This window comes from Lepisosteus platostomus, chromosome 21 (genome assembly GCF_059453375.1).
Source record: "Lepisosteus platostomus isolate fLepPlt1 chromosome 21, fLepPlt1.hap1, whole genome shotgun sequence".
NCBI lineage: Eukaryota > Metazoa > Chordata > Actinopteri > Semionotiformes > Lepisosteidae > Lepisosteus > Lepisosteus platostomus.
In genome coordinates, this window is record NC_142631.1 from 10,976,318 (window position 1) to 10,993,609 (window position 17,292).

The window sequence follows — 17,292 nt, forward strand, 5'->3', positions numbered from 1 at the left end:
TGAGACAGCAATGCTAACCACAGCTCCACTGTGCTGTCCTCAATACTTAACATAGCACAAAATCACATTACAATTTTTTTGACTAAACAAAGTTTAGCTAAATCCTTATTGTTTGACTACTCACTACATTAAGTATCAATTACTGCATGACCATAGCACCAGCACAGTAAACTGAAAAAAAAGACTCAAAACCCTTCATAAATATTGAGTTTTATCTTTGGGGTGAAAAAGAGTATAGGAATTTCAATACCATGTGCTGAACAGTTCAGCATAACCGCACTGTGAGAACATTAGATGTATGACTGCAACTGCTGTGTGTCAAAGTCACAAGCTATTACTTATTCCAGCTGATACCTCGTGCACAGAACAGTAATTTGTCCAACCTCACACAAGAAAGCAGACCACTTTAACAATGCTTCACACAGAACAAAGAACCCATAATAGTGGTATGAATTCATATACTGTGATGACAATTACAGTCCTGCTCATCAGTACTCTGTCTCCTGCAAATTGCAGTAGCAAGCAGAGATGATGGACAATGACATTGGCAGCAGACTGGATTGGTGCCAGTAGGCTCAATGCCAGCTTCCTCTCATACTGTTATTAAGTCTGGGGCACCTGCCAAAGTGGGCTGCCAAATGGCATGACTTTGCTGGGTAGATAAATGCGTGCTGTGGACTCGGCTGAGAACGCGGTCTCGTTTCACTTGTAGGTTAAGCAAAACTTGAACAGCGGGTTTCAAAGGCTAAAACCTGAAACCACGACAGTCTTGCGCTGTTAAATACCGGGGGGTGAGACACATATGATAGCTTACTTTCAAGTCTTCTGTGACAAAATCCTTCACTCAGTTCTGTCCTCAAAGCCATGTGAGATCGGTTATTTATGATGCGAACTAATGAACAATATCCTTGATCGTGTGAAAATGGGCCAAATTCTCCTTTTACTATGTTATTTAAAACGTGATTTAAAAAGTCTACTTTTAGAAAATATGTTGCTAATGAAACTTTGGAATCGCTGGTCTATAATGAGTCTTTCTTGCGGATGAGCTGATCTTTTTTGATAAATACAGACCCCTTTACTGTGATTGCAGTCTCTAGAGGAGTGAAACACCATTAAAATAGGTCCATTACATAAAGCATTATGCTTTAGTATCCATTAGTTAAAAGTGGAAATGAACTAAATACTGGGGCTAACTTTACTATGGAAACACCCATTCATCCATCCATTTTCTAACTGCTGTATTCAATTTGGAGTCTATCCTAGCAAGCAACAGGCACAATGAAGAACATACAGTACCCTGGATGGGATGCCAGTCCATCAGAGGGCACACACAGACAAACACGCACACACACACACCAGGGGTACACCGCACACAGAGAGATCATAAACTCAAACTAGGGCCAATTTTCCCTGAATCAAAATGTCTTTGGACTGTGAGGAAGCCAGAGCATGTTGATTAAATCCAAACAAAATCACACGGAGAACATATAAACTCAGATAGCACCTTAGGTCTGGAATTGAACCCAGGGCCCCCGTGCTGCAAGGCAATGCTAACCACTGCTCCACCAGGCCTTGATGGAACCATAGTGAGATACAGACATTTTTCTTTGTTCTACATCTGTAATTTCTTGTAGTTTTTAGGACACAAACACACAGTAAATTCACTATACTCACATGCTGAAAAAAAAGAGGGAAAAACAATTACTCCCGTGCACAGAAGAACCTATTACTTCAGCACTTCAAACTATAATATTGTTAAATGTAGATGGCATGGCAGTGCTGATCTATAATCTGAGGGAACGTCAGAGATTTCTAACATGGAAAGGGTAAGCTCACCCCCTACTGGCAATATACACAGGGACATGTAACTATAGTACTCGAGTTGATTTGCTTGGGCAGCATAACATGTTAGATTGTTTAAATTCTATAAACTGTAGTTTTGTTGTGCATCAGGCAGTTCCATCACCTCCTCAGCTTCACAATTCCAGAACCACCACAAACAGCTCCACTCTTCTAAAACCAAAGGCCACCTCACCCTTTAAGGGAATCCACTACAAGAGGGTTACGTTGATGAACGCAGACGTAAAATTCAAAATAACCGGATTGAGTGAAATATACAGTACCACAACACAACAACTGCAATACTAAAAAACACAGTTCAGATCGTGCACCTACTATTAACAAAATACTTTCAATCATCAGATTCTTCATTTCCATCTAAGTGTCATGCAAAATCACAAACGAAAAAAAAAATCAAAAGAGCTAAGCGCTGACTCTAAATGGCTTTTTAATAAAATCAAGGCAATCAAATTATTCTTAAGTATACAGTACATATAAGACTGTAGAAATTTTGCAATTTAAAAAGATTAATAAAATAACTCATTTCTAAGACTGAAAATCCAACTAAAATAAAGGAAAACATCAGTTTGGAATGGGCTTTAATTTAACATTTCCACTTATTATATGTTTAAACTGATGAAGCAAACACTCCCAGCAAGACACTGAAGGATTATTTAGCCCTGTGCAGGAGTATGCATATACAGTAGTATAGACTGGGCGATGTACAGAACAATCAGGACTGTTCACTCCACCCCAGAGGGAGGGAAGGCAGTCCGCGTCCATCGGTCACTACTCACCATGCTCCTCAGTGAGATCTTCCTGGTACTGTGGGAACTGGCTGTCAGCCGGCACGCTGATCGTCCGCCGCAGTAGCCTTGCTTTGCAGGACTCGGTGCGTCTCTCCTGCAGCAGCAGGGGATGAATCTACACAAGGGATGCCGGAAATCAGAAAAAACAACAAAGCGATGGAAAAGAAACTGAAACTGCTGTCACCCAAGTGCACTCTTCCCCACACGCACTCCTCGCTCTCCCCCCTGAACCCAATCCCCTCTGCTCCTCTTCCCTGCCCTCCTCAGATCCCTAGATAATGTCCTGAATACATTTCCCATCCATCACCCTTTTGTCAACAGGGACGTTTTTACTGTACTACAGGGATCAGCAAGTCTTTATCTGGCTTCCCATACTCACAGCTTTTGCTTTTTATTCAGTAATGCATTTTAATTACAGAGGGGTCACTGTGCTTGATAAATGAGCTAGGTCTTGAGCTCAACTGCACAGGGGTTCTGTAATTCATTAACCAAGCAAAATGCATAGGTTCAACTTTTCTGCACCTCAGAAAAAAACCCAGTGTATGGAGCGAATGAGAAGGAAAGTGGCCAAGATGTAGGCACGATAATGCATAAGATACAAGCTTGGGCAGAGGTAATAGGTAATTGCATATTAATAACAAAGCTGGCTGACTTTCAAAATGTTTCTGCAATTGATCTGTTTGTTTTCAAACAATCTTTTCAATGTGCATGGTAGCAGCTTATTGAATATCAGAGTTTAGGGTTACACAATATGTTGCCCTTCCAGTCCACTTCACGGTAAGACGTTCTGTAATTGCTTAAGTGAATTATTTTTAAATCAATTAGCTACACAGCAACTTGTTTTATCTGTTCTCGGGGAAAAAGAATAACATTCAGTAGCTACCTTATACAGACAGAGACAGAGAGAGGGAAACTACTGCATATACCGTACTGTCTAAAATTAAGTTTCGATATTAAGTTTAATATCTATGTGACTTTGGATGAAATTCTACATGCAGGTTTCAATGAGGTTCCACAACTGAGAGGGATCGTGTTTTTCTGGAAGTGCATTTCTTGTTATTCAAACGGACAGTAATAAGAAATTGAGTACAGTATATATTCTACTGTATATAGTTCAGGTGGGTAGCTGCGTCAGCATGCGTAGGCTGCAAAGGAACAAGTAATAGGTTTATCCCATGCTGAAAAAAAGAAGTAAGAAAACAACGTTTTGGTCGTGGAGTCTTCATCAGGTGTTATTGATACAGTATACTGTACATATATATATATGTTATTGTTATTGATATGTACAGTATATCAATAAAACAAAGCTTCTTTAAGAACTATCCTTTTCAATGAAAATAATTTTACAAAACAACAACACAGCTATTTTATAGTCCATGAGTGCAACGTACTCTTGTCTGCAAATTAACAATTTTAAACATCTAATAGGAATGACTGATAAAATTATTCACAGTATCATGTCGAGGGCTCTATTTCATCGATGAACCCAAGAGAGAAACAAAATAACCACACATGGTTCTTACTGTAGAAACATGTAACGCTACATCTTTCCCTGGCCGTAGCAATTACATGTAGGCAATGAAATTGGTCACACTTGCTGATTATTAGTCTCCATTTCTTTGTGATATAGTAGCACCAGGCTTGTCTCAGGCAAGAGTTAGCTTGAAAGCAGGAGAATGAGGCAGTATATTAAAGGGCAGGACATAATGAATTGTCCTTGACTGTTCCAGTACGCCTGAAACATTAATACTGACAAATTCCTCTTCCTTTCTACGGTGTTAACATCTTGCGTTGTTTTGTTTGCTTTGTTGCCTTCTGGAGCTCAGATTTAAATGATCAAGCTACACAGTCGAAAGCCAGGACAGGGTGCATGGAAATGACCCAGGGCAAGTGTTTTCTCTCTGGACACCACACACAGCCCTTCCCAGTCCTCGTCTGTATCACCACTACCAAATACAACCTTCCCTTTGCTACAAGGAATGACCCCATCGACCCAAGTGAAAGAATTATAATAGTAATTATATTCAGCATAACTCATTTTTTGAGCTGGGAAATGAATCACACACGTTGTGTGTGGTGGCATGGAAGAGGGTGGCTGGCTCACAGTGCTGGTGCCCTGGGTTCAATTCAGGACCTGGGGTGCTGTCTGTGTGGAGTTTACATGTTCTTTTCTTGTTTGCGTGGGTTTCTTCTGGATGCTCCAGTTCCCTCCCACAGTCCAAAGGCATAGTGGTAGGTTATTTGACTTCGGGGAAAACTGGTCCTGGTGTGAGTGTGTGCGTGTCTGTGTTTGTGGCTGTCTGCCCTGTGATGGACTAGAGTCCCCTCCAGGGTGAAGCTCTCCTTGTGATCATTGCCTGCTGGGAACAGGATACAGCCCGCCTGCAGCCCTGAGTTGGAAAAAGCAGTTAGAAAATGGATGGATGGATATTATTGAGTATCCTGTAAAATGAGAGAGCAAAAGGGTTTATTCTGATGAGGGGTACAAATGTCATTTACAGATACAAAAGTGACATTGTCCATTCCTCCACTGAGATTGTCACTTTTAGATCAGAGAAAGAACTAAAAAAGCTTGAGACCAACTCAGATAAGAACTAGCCATAATGGATCCTGGTGCAACTACAGCTTGGGACAACCTTCCAACGGCTAGAGTCTTATTTTTTCAGGACAAAATATTCATTTCCTTTCATGACAGGTTACCACTGTTTTTTTCTAATTATAGCTTTCAAAACTGCATCATTTAATTTAATTAGTGTTTACCTGTAGCAAATGTAATGAAACTTGATACAATGAGTGTAGTTAATTAATGCCATAATGACAACAAACATCCTGTCTACAATATATGATAAATGATATTTAAACTAATGAAAACCTGTTTTATTATGTTATTCAAATTATACAAGGGGACCGTCAACAATCTTTTATTCTTTTCAGCACTGAAAGTTTTGGCTTAGCATATTACAATGCTTTTGTGACTTGTAATCTGTTTAATTCTTGTGATTGATTTACTTATCAAACAGGCATTTCAAACCTTGAGTAACAAGAGCCCTCTGCTGGTGAGATACTGTAGTACTTTTTTACTGAAAGGAATGGAGGGAATAAGCAGTATCAGTTATCCTCAGATAAGGCATAGAAGATATTTAATTTTATTATTCACTGTCACACCATATGACGAGAGGCGGTTAGACCTGTAAGACACTAGGAAGCAATAACTGTATTATATTCATTATGTATTGTCAATACAAATAAATTGAACTTGCAGTTTGCAGAAAACATTTCATTGTGTTCCTAGTATTCTTTGCTGTGGAAATAGGGTCTTTCCACTGTCATCACCCCTCACTGGTAAATGATTACTCCATTAGGTGACTAGAACAGGTACTGCAGGTCTTTTTATCTACCTTGGAGAGCAGAAAGATGATTTTCAGGTAAATATTTCAATGTTCAGTAAATGTCTATCTTCAACAAATGTGTTAGATTAACATAAACACACGTGCACAGAAATCACTAGGTGTAAATTCCAGACTTAGCCTTCAGTCTGATAAGAAGTGTTTTCATATCCATCTTTGCCAACAAGAAAGAAAAATGAGGTCTCTGTTTGCAATGTTAATACAATACACTAAATACAGTATCATTGTTATTAGAGACTCAAAACAGAGTTTAAAGAGGAAGACTGTGTGAATCTCCATGATTATAGAATGTTTTCATTTATTAGTGTCCAGGATGACCTTCTGAATTTGACCTCGTCAGTCTATGGATAATCTGAGATTTACTGACTCTCATTTTACATGACAAGAGAAGTTCAGGATAACCACTTCTTTCTGAATGAAAAACCAACAACACAGCTCTTTTGAGCCTGCATAACATAAGATATTGTTTCTATATTTGTTTTTAAATAATATATCCTTTTATGAATCACAATGCAAAAAAACACAGATTAATCATTTTTTAATTGCGTACCACATAAAATTCAAATATACTACGTTTTCTGTGGAATGTGATAAACCTGAATTATTGTGTGACTGAATTTTTCACTAGTTCCTGACAATCTGAAGTGTTTTGAGAGTAATTTAAAAACCATTGTTTTTTTCACTTCACAGACAATAAAAAAATAAGTGAAAGCAGCTGAGAGAAAATCAAAATCATGATGTAAAAACTAGTTTTTGTCACAAAAGTGTGAAAAGTCTGTCTGATAATCTTCTAGGTGCTGGTGTGTTCATACTGGTTAAACAGGCAGTGGTTGAAGCAAGTCCTGTTTTCTAGTCTCTGTTTCCTTACTGTTTTCTTGTCTAGGTTTACTTACTCCATGAAGGAACATCGTCACACAAATGTGTTGCTCTCAAATCTATTGCCTTGCCAAGAAAATAATTTATAAGGGGTTTCTATCCTGTCATCATTAAAGTCACCGGGGCTTTTAAATCATCAGCAGTAGACAATATAGCAAATAGTAAAGTAAAAAAAAAACAAGGCAGTTAATTTTCTGCAGTTGTCAGCTTTTAACAGCAACGTCATTACAAACAATTCTGCAGTCTACATCGGTGCCTGACTGCATGGAAAATTGCTGATTAACAGACCATAACTAAATTGTAATGAAATATATGGCTTAATCTTTGTTTTATTTTATATCGTTCATTTTATTCTGTCAGGAAACATGTTTCATTGTTTCTGTTCAAGTAAAGTACCAAGTAGGCACTGTAGGCTATAAGCTAGAAACAACTATTGACATTGACAGCCCATTCACGTGCATTTTAAATGCTCTTTTATGTTTTATTGTTCCATTTATCAGCTATTTTACAAATTACAATTTTGTTGCAAAGGCATCAGCTCCTTCAAAGATTAATGGAAACAACTAGGAAAGCATCTAATTCTATCAATCAGGTTGCAGTTGGAATTAAGATCATGAAGTGCCAATAACAGAAAGGCTGGTTGTGTTAACATATTACATACAATACAGCGATTTGCAAAATAACGTTTTCTGACATTGTTCACTTTAATTTCACAAGCTGTGCATCCTCTTTTTTGCACATAGACATTACCATGTATTGTATGTCTCCCTCAATGTACACTGACTTCTGGTCTACCTTGGAAGAATAGTAATGTACATTTCTACAGTATCTTCAACGAATGTGTTAGATTAAAGTAATCAATCACTAAGTGTAAATTCCAAAGGCAAGTATTTTAATATCCATCTTTGCCAATAAAAAAGAAAACTAAGATCTCTCTTTGCAATGTTAATCCATTACACTAAATGTCATTATTAGAGACTCAAAGACAGAGTTTAAAGAGGGAGACTGTATTGCATGTCTCCTGCAATGCACCTTGACATGTTTACCAATGTCTTTGCCAATGACCTAGACATCAGGCACATTACCAGGAACAGTCTTAGATAAGAACATTCTGGAGCTCCTACAGAGTCCTGTACTGCTCTGGATGCTCTTTCAAGCAACTGCATACTGTATGTTACAGCAGAGACTGTATAATAAGAGATTCACACTGCATAGTTAAGAACAGACAGCACAACCACTTCTCTCTTTCAGTACTAGAGGGATGTTAAGTGTGTGTTTAAAGGGACGTGCAAATCTAGGAGCTGGGCGCTGCATTAGTGTGAAGTCGGAACAGGAACAAGTGGAGTTTAATTCCTCAGTAAAAAGTAGAAAAAAAATGTTTTGGCTGTTGAGCCTTCTTTACGTGATGAAAGTACAACAGACAAAGTACTGCTTTTATCCCCATTGATGTTAACAACGTAATAAAATGATTTTCTAAAATGATTGTAAAATGATTACAATAATTAGTATGCTTTTGCTGCATCCGTCAATTTTTTTAAAAGAGTATAAATGCTTTCCAGTGGACTGCTGAAATTCATGGGTTTTTTTCTTGTTTTTTTTTAGAGTGGAAAACACTATGACAAACTGAGGAGTGAAGACTGGTACAGGTATAACAGTCTTTAAGAGGAGAAAAAAAATTAAAATGTAGTAACTTTTAGGCTATTGAGCAAAATGGTATCAACAGCTAAGGAAAATGGGTCTGTGCTTGTGCTGCAGTCAACGAAAGGCAGTCAAACAATGTTCTACAAATTTCAGTTGCAATGAATCGTGCAACACATTTTGGAGTTACAATTACCAGTTCCAAGGTGAATCTAACTTGAGGTTTTACTGTACTATGGCTAATTCATGACTATATCCTAATTCATTGCTCTTAGCAAGCGTCAGATAATTTCAATACCTAAGTAAATGATGTGGAACTTTTAGATTTTGCAAATGCCATTAGATGCCACAGTCATTCAGAAGGGATGGTCAAGTAATTAGAAATCTTTTTGGCAGAAATGTGGTTATGTGTAAAAATAAAGGATATTGTGCAATTATGGGGGCTTAAGTTAAGAAAACTAAGTTAAGTAAACTTACAGGTAGTTTCTAGCAAAATCTGGATTCCTGTAGGAGTGGTGCCTGTACTGTATGAGCTACTGTCTTTTACAGTATGTAATTTAATTTAATGTAAAATAACCTGTTTGTATGGTTTTTGAAAGTCTGTGTGTGTGCTGTGTGTATAAGGCATAGCAACTTGGAAGCAAAACAAATTTCTGAGAAATCAGATCAGGTATTATCCTTTCTATCATAAATCCCTATTTCCTTTTTAAGTACATGAAAGATTAATGTTTTTCCATTTAATTTTCAAATAAATCCTATCATGTAAGATTTCTTAGCAAATGCAAACTCTCCTAGAATCTATTCATCTATTAATACATTAAAATCCTACATATAAAGCAAATTTTCATCTAAGCTTTAATAATATCAATAAGTCATCAGTGCATCCAGAACTGTTGTTCAGGCTTATTTTTTTATTATTCATTTAGTCATAGATATATGTACCGGATCATCTTTTAAGTCTTACAAGCCTTTTTTTAACCAGAAAGTAAGAAAAAGGGGAGGGAATGAGAATTTCGCAAGCAGTATATACATTTCTCACACGGTGAACAATAGTAACACTTTCCGTATTAAAAAAGAAACACACAGAATATGTACCGTCTGTGTGTATAACAGTGTTTAAGTGATTAGAAAGTATGTATTTATTGTAAAAAATGAATAATTGTCAGAGTTATAGCTATACATCGCACTAAACACCAACATAGGAACATTTCAAAGCCTACAATAACCAGCTACTTCACATTAGAGTCATATTGTACACTCAGACATGACATGTTTCAGCCTATTAAATAGGTGGAACTAAGGATTTGAAGGGGACATAAACTATACAATTTCTCTTTGCCACCATGCTAAAAAACAGATCACAACAATGTCTACTGTATGTCCTGGACACTGTTTAGTCCAAACTTGTAGCACTCAAGAGTCAAGACACATGCCCAAGAGAAAGGATTAATGTGGGATTAGTGATGTGTGAATTCTCAAACGCTCGCAGCACGTTTCAGCCTCACACAGTGCTGCTGGCATCGGCGCCACAATTTGATGAAGAGACAGGGAAGGGATAAACAAGAGAAGTAAGTGTCATAATGATAAACCGAGCTACAGATGGTCCACAGGTTGTCGCCTTGTGTCATTACCTTTGAAAAGACTTGAAATGTAAAGGGAGCTGGGAAGCTTAATATGCCAGTCTTTTATATGCCTACTGTGAGTCTTGCTCTGAATCAGCCCCAGAGTCACAGCTGAATTATGCCTGCTGACCTTATATCCTGCAAATTACCTCGAAAGTGTGGCAGGTTTAACAAGCAAAACTCCCAGGTCCAAATCTAAGGGCAAAAATTAGCTGGAATCAAGTATAAGCCATATAGTACATGTGAAGAAGGCTCCATGGACGAAACGTTGTTTTCTTTCTTCTCTTTTCAGCATGGAATAAACCTATTACTTGTTCCTTTGCAGCCTACGCATGCTGACGCAGCTACCCACCTGAACAAGTACATGTATAGATTCCTACAAAACATACACTTGTAATTTCACTCTGACATATGAACAGTACTGGTATATAGCAGACATAATGCACATTAGACTCCAGTAGACTCCAGTGAGTTGTAGCCAAGGAAAGCACAGTACTGTACATGCGAAAGCTGAAAGTGGGACATAGGCAGCTTAAATCAGGTCCACATACCCGCTCTTCACAAAAATTAAGAAGTTTAAATGAATTGCTATTGCACAGCAGTTGTAACTGCAGCTATGAAGTTGTGACTGCAGTAACAAGAAAGCACTCTAAACATCATCAATTGACCAGCACCCTACTGTATATTGCAACAAACTGGCCAATGAAAGCTCTTAGACGTATTTTAAGTACTGTACCTACAGTACCATAGTTTCTTTATTGCATACAGTATAAAGCTTTTCCTTTGCACTAATTTCTTTATTGTTGGTCTTAATAGCCTATATTTGGGTGTACTGTCTTTTTCTGAGTGGGTGTCCTTTTACCTTCACATGTGCATACTGAACTGTAGTCTTTCCTTTACAAGTTCAACTTTACTAACAGTAAAGAAGACAGTATCTGAAACCAGAGGGTCTAACTACAGTATGTTAAATACCTCTTCTTTGTCCAGTAAAAGCAGCTGACAGTCAGTAACAATGCAGAACTTGGGACTCCATACCGTTCGCTCACTGAAAGGATGGCCACAAGATATCCAGTGTGTGGGGGGGCCTTGCATATCTGTTAAACAAACAAAGAAGACAAAGATAAAGGCAACAGCTAATCCGAGATGGGATTTATTAAATAGTGGGAAAATATATATATCTTTTAACATTTCAGAATTGTTAAATTTCACAGTTGTTTCAGCTAATCAGTGTCTGAAAATGGGTGTAAAACATCCACACAATAAAAAGATGGAAATATCTTCGTCATACCATTTTTAACAGCATTTCACCAAAAGAGGTCACAAGGTTGAACTTAAGCCTATTTGGAAAAAAAGTTTTTTGTCATCTGTATGTTTAAGTAGTTTAAGAGCTGCTGTAGAATACAAAAATATTTTAATTAAAACTCAAGGCTGCTGTACTGTCATTTGAAACTTAAAAACCTAATGGCTTCTAAAGCAGCAAAAAAAAAAGCTGTTCCTCAACATAATTCTCAATATAATTAGTTAAAGCTAGTTCTAAAATCAGAGCTGCTTTGAATGGGAGCAAAAGGTAACAGAAAACATATTTAACACGGTTATTTAACAGATGAAAAGTAAAAAAGATTGCTAGTACAGTACGTTTTACAATAAATCATCAGAATTTGCATTCTTTATAAAACAAATACTAATTCCCTCCAAAGTAATTCTTTTCATTTGTATTGAAAACAGGTATGCTAGGCAAAATTTTTACAGTTTTTAAAGTCATAATAGCTACACAAGTAAGGCATATTGCTTCAAGGTTATATTTTCAGTCACTCTGAAAAGCCTTAACTGCATTTTTTTTTTAATTTAATGAAATACTCTAAACAGCGGACAGTTTTGGCAACAAAACAAACTACAATCAAATATGATTAAGGTCTGACATTTCTGTGAAACACAAATGCATGTCTATGCCTTTACCCAACAAAATCAATTCACAGTGTTTAATGAAGACTGAATTATATTTATTGTTTCTGCAGATGTTTAATGAGAATCAATGTTCATTTAACTCACAGCTTGATTTACAGTATAAAGATAACGGGCTTGATTAGACTAAATTCGACAAACATTTCTGCTTGAGGAAGGATATTGTGGGGAAAAAAAAAGCCCAAGGATAATAGCTGCTTACAGTGACATCACTGTAAACAGACATCAAAGATTTTATTTGGGATTTCATTTATTTGGCATTCATAGTATAATTACCATTATATAGAAGGCAATACTTAGCAAACAGGCGAAAATCCACAGGCTTATCTAGCCTTTTAATCTGCACACGGCAATAATAATTAATTACAGACTTCACAGTACCATCCTGACAGGTCTTGGCCAAGCAAGTGAATTCACAAATATAAAATGGTTTAAAAAAACAAGAAAAACGAAGACATACATCTTTAAAAGAATTAAACTCCATGTTATTTTTTTTATTTCATGGCCACCCAGTTTGGACCCACGAACTGTTTAGCAGCTAAGTCCACAGGAAGTGAATGTGTGATGTGTACTCTTCTGACAAGCTGTTTTATCACCTGACATACTGTACTAACCCTGCCTTACCTCACAGCAGTGTAAGTAACAATCCAGAGGTGTGCTTCACTACAAGCATCACTGCAAGCTGGCAAACAACTGGTGACATCCGGCAGACTTTCTTGCACAGCAGACCTACAGTAGGACTGACTAAAGCTCTGGAGATGGTGGGACAGAGAGACTATCCTGCTTATGTCTCCAAGTCTAAACCAGGGATGTCTGCACCTCTAGGCTAAACCTGCATTTCATACAAGTGCCCTCATTGGCTGTGCCCCTCAGAGACCTTACTCAGAAGCGCCAGGCACCAATGCTTCAATAACCTGAAAAAAAAAATCATTCTTTTTGCTGCCTCCTTAATGCCATTTAATTCCTCTTTAATGTGCAGAAATGTGTTGTGATGACAGAAGACACAGATGATTCACGACACTGTGTACTCTCCATAAATAGCAGTGCTGAAAAACGAAGGCCTAAAATTTCAATTTGCGTCTCAAACGCCTCTCTGGGGGAAAAAAAATACCACAGAAAATCAACACAAAAACTCCTTGAGCAGTTTTATTACTTTGTTGAGTTTATTTGCTGCACTTTACAGTACATTTCCAAACGTGTATCCCACCAGATAAAATTGAAATCTTTACAATTCCATTAGCTAAATAACTTACAATTTCTCCCAAATATACCTTAATTTATTTAGTGTACTAACTAAACAGTAAATGACCATCCATTGAACCTGGAAAATGTTTTGGATTTATATATAAATCAAATATAAAGAATACAAATATATACAAGGAGAAATTTTCCTATGGCAGCTTAAGTTCTACATTCTTATTCATATGTTTGTAGCTATTTTGGGCTACCTTTTTTGAAAAACAAATCCTAGTTTGTGTTATTCTGTACTGTATAAAGAACTGTTTATTTCCTAATGTGAGCTAATGCCTTATGGAAGTAAAGTTTTAGTCTTTATTTTTCTTATTCAGAAAAGAAAAAAATAAAAACTTGTTTAATTTCACACTTCCAAATACTGTGAACTCCACTTAGTCACACACAGGATGCAGTCAAGCTTGTGTTTTGATTTTTGTTAATGTTAAGCTGCAATTTCCTTTACAAAAATCAAGCTGGCATGCTTAGAGAACTTCAGTACAAAAAGTCCACATGCAACAAATAAATTAATCAAAAAACAAGCCTGGCGGGATAGCTGGTCACAAAGGCTAAAAACCAAAGACTTGTTTTAAACCTGGACCATAACACACACAACAGAAATGAATTTATACACTGCTTGCATGTTGTGTCATTAAAACTATTGTTACATATTGTCCACTTCTCAAAGTGGCCTAATGGGTTGTACAATAACTCCTACACAGGCCAGAAGCAGTCTTTGGAAAAATTGCTATTGCTCTCCGGAACGCAAAAAAGAACAACCGTCTTTTAAATCACATCACATCAAACAGAGCAGGTGGGCAGGCTTTTCAGAGTTTTAAAGCGGCTAGTTCCAACAGCTCCACTACACAAAGCTTCCTGCTCTAGCGCAATATAACACTTCTGCAACACCAAACTTTTGAGCAGATTAAATTTAAATATAAAAATAAGCTCTACATAGCAAAATTATGCTTGAACATGTGTTCAACAAGCCAGACTTGTACTCTGTGATATATGATGTTAGTTTTTCCCCAGCATTCTATTAGTTTTCTCATGTTATTTTTTGAAGAACTAAAAATACACAATTTTAAATACATTTCTTAAGGCTTTGTATTTGCCATCTGTGAGAGACCACTAGAGACTTCCCATGAATTCCTCCCCTGACTTTTTCTGAATGTCTTCACTCTACGTTAATTAATCCGCTGCCATTTGTATGAGATCTTGCTCCTGTGAAGTGAGGAAACAATCTTTGTAACATCACCCATGACATGACACAAAATGGTGTTCTGGCTTCAGACATCACAACTTCTGCACTATGTTGGGCTTGCAGGTATGACTAATAATTCATTTTACTTCTATTTTCTTCCGAGCTTGAAGTTCAGTTCAAACAGGGTTTTAATTTTCAGCAAAGATAAAGGATGTCTAAGTTGCTTTATGAACTGCTGCAACATAAAGAGATCCCTAAGGCCGAAAAGCAATTTAACAGAAGAGAAAAACAGAGGAGTACAAAGGAAAATACAGCATCCTCGGGTTTGGAATAGCATTTTATAAATAAAAGTTATTATTATTGTAAAGTAAAAAAAAAATTCCCAATTAACCACTTCTGATAAATGATAGATTTACAGGATGGTGTCAAAACTTGCAAGAGTTCTGTGCAGAGAATGGTCGAGAATAGCCAACGTTTCACCCTATACTTTGTCTCATGAATTATATACTGTAGGATGTATGTTTAAAAGACATAGACATATAAACCCCCTGTTACATGATAATTAAGGTACTAATGCATTGGCTTTAAGTTAATAAAAAAAATTAATTAACAAGTTCGTTTCTTTTAGTTTCTTTTAAATTAAAAGAAACAACAGTAGTCACAAACTAATAGTAATCAGTTAAAATAAATAACACAAATTCCTCCTTTGCATTCTACATGCTCTATCTTGCTCCATCTCCTTCATTAGCTCACCCCACTATAATGAAAGGGGTAATACAGCTGTCAGCGAGCCCGTAAAGCCATCTCCAGCCTGTCATTCCCCCAAGCTGCCATCATATACAGTAACTGACAAAACCATGTTGAGATGTGAATCCTGGGTAGTGGGTATTTGGGCTGGGGGCAGGGTGAAACTCACTCACTATGTGGATTCATGTCACTATCCTCATCTGCAGTGCCGCCAGTGTGAAAGTTGCAGTTAACAGCTTTCAGCTTGATAAATCCAAGATTAAAGATAAGCCAACTCAGCGTCCAAACTAAATCAGGACTAAGCAAATCCACAAATGTTAAATTCACAGGTGTTTAAAGATGGACAAGAACACAGGTTCCCAAGTGGCTCAACCAGTAAAGGCTCTTGTACACATGTCTTTATGTATCTCTTATTTGCACCACAAGTTCCAGCCAGGTCACGTCAACAGCCAGTTGTGACACAGGATTGTCACAAAAGTAATGTATAATGGTGGAGTTCTGTCAGTGACTTGCCAGGCACCACATGTAGCAGTGACATCATTGTGAAACAAATCTCTCTTCCAGTTCTGTTTACTCACCTGTTGGGCACTATGGAGTTTGAAATGTGTCAAATGATGAATGGCTTAGCAGGTGAGTGTATTGGAGAGGAAAATACACATCTTCTTTCTTGAGCAGTACAGCAGCCATTGATCAACAGGTACTGAACATCCTAAAACAACCGCCAATTACAAATTGCAAGAATTCATAACCAAAACATAAATGGCCATTTTTTAAAAGAGGATAAGAATAGTTTTCCCCTCATTCCTTTGCATAATTTAAGTGCTTAAGTAGAATGTTTTTTTTAGGAATTAGCCATTGCAAAATTATCTTGCAACAATCCTGTTGCTTGGTGAGCCACAGTGCACTGCTGTGCACAGGCAGAGGTGCAGGACCGCAGGTGAGATGGTGGCACAGCAGGCAGGGGTTCAAAGAAAAAACCACAGGCAGGCAGCCAGGCTGGAAGACAAGAACTCAGAGATGCAGCCACGCAGCCCGGACACAGTCGCAGAGGTGCAGGCATGCCGCTGTGGTGGAGATCACCGAAGGCACCAGGAAAGATCCAAAGAGAGAAATCCAAAACAGGCAAGAGGTTCACAAAGTTGGGCGACTGGAGAGGGTCCACAAAGCCGGGAGACTGATCCAGATCGCACACAGGAGACGTGGTCGGTGGAGCAATCAAGAGTCAAGCCAGGAAAAATACAAAACATGGTAGTCTTTTAAAATAAAAAATGGAACAAGCTTGAGACCTGGTATCACATCCCTGAGGAAAGTCAGAGCATCCCTTATGTATCCCTGAATCACCTGAAGCAGACGAGATAGTAACTGCCTCCAGGTGATTCAGGTCTCCTGTCACATGGTCGCTACCTCACCCCGCAGACATAAGCCGGGACAAGCCCAACATTTTTAATAGCATTTTGTGACCCTTAAGACAATGTTAAAAACCCTAAACTTATACAGTAGATGGGTTGGTTTACTGCTGATACTTACTGCTTCTTAATGCTGAAAGCAGATCTTAAGGTTAGAAACAGCTGCAGTGACTTCTTTTAAAATGACTACCTCCAGTATCTACTTTAACCAATCTTGATTTAAGGACCTCTTTTTTTAAAGACCTAGGTTGTTGTCTCATCATAAAGCCTGCAGATGACATGCCTTTAATCCACGTATAAAAAAAAGCAGTGCACAGCACATTTGAAAAAAAGGTTTCACAGCCTGGGGATCAGCTCATAAAGAAAACAAACACAATGGCTTTGGATTCAAAACATGTTCCGAAAATGACTTTTCTTCTATCAAATAAAAGCAAGCCAATTTAGTTGTCTGGTTATCACTAAAGCATGCAACATCAACAACATTAAGAATCCTCTTTGATAAATGCATTTTTAGTTCCTAAAACTGTGCATTTAGAGGTGGTCCCTATAGTG

At 37.6% G+C, this 17,292-nt stretch overlaps 1 protein-coding gene across 2 annotated transcripts in view; it reads right to left on the reverse strand.

Annotated features, from left to right (window-relative positions):
• The window catches only part of LOC148644032 (disabled homolog 2-interacting protein-like), a 365,146-nt gene that overhangs the window by 291,371 nt on the left and 56,483 nt on the right, over positions 1 to 17,292 (reverse strand). For both annotated transcript variants that reach the window (XM_088615285.1, XM_088615283.1), the window contains exons 2-3: positions 11,164 to 11,285; positions 2,637 to 2,763 (exon numbers count right to left, since the gene is read on the reverse strand). In XM_088615285.1, coding sequence (XP_088471411.1) covers positions 2,637 to 2,763; positions 11,164 to 11,285 — 249 coding nt within the window. The remainder of the gene's footprint in view (positions 1 to 2,636; positions 2,764 to 11,163; positions 11,286 to 17,292) is intronic.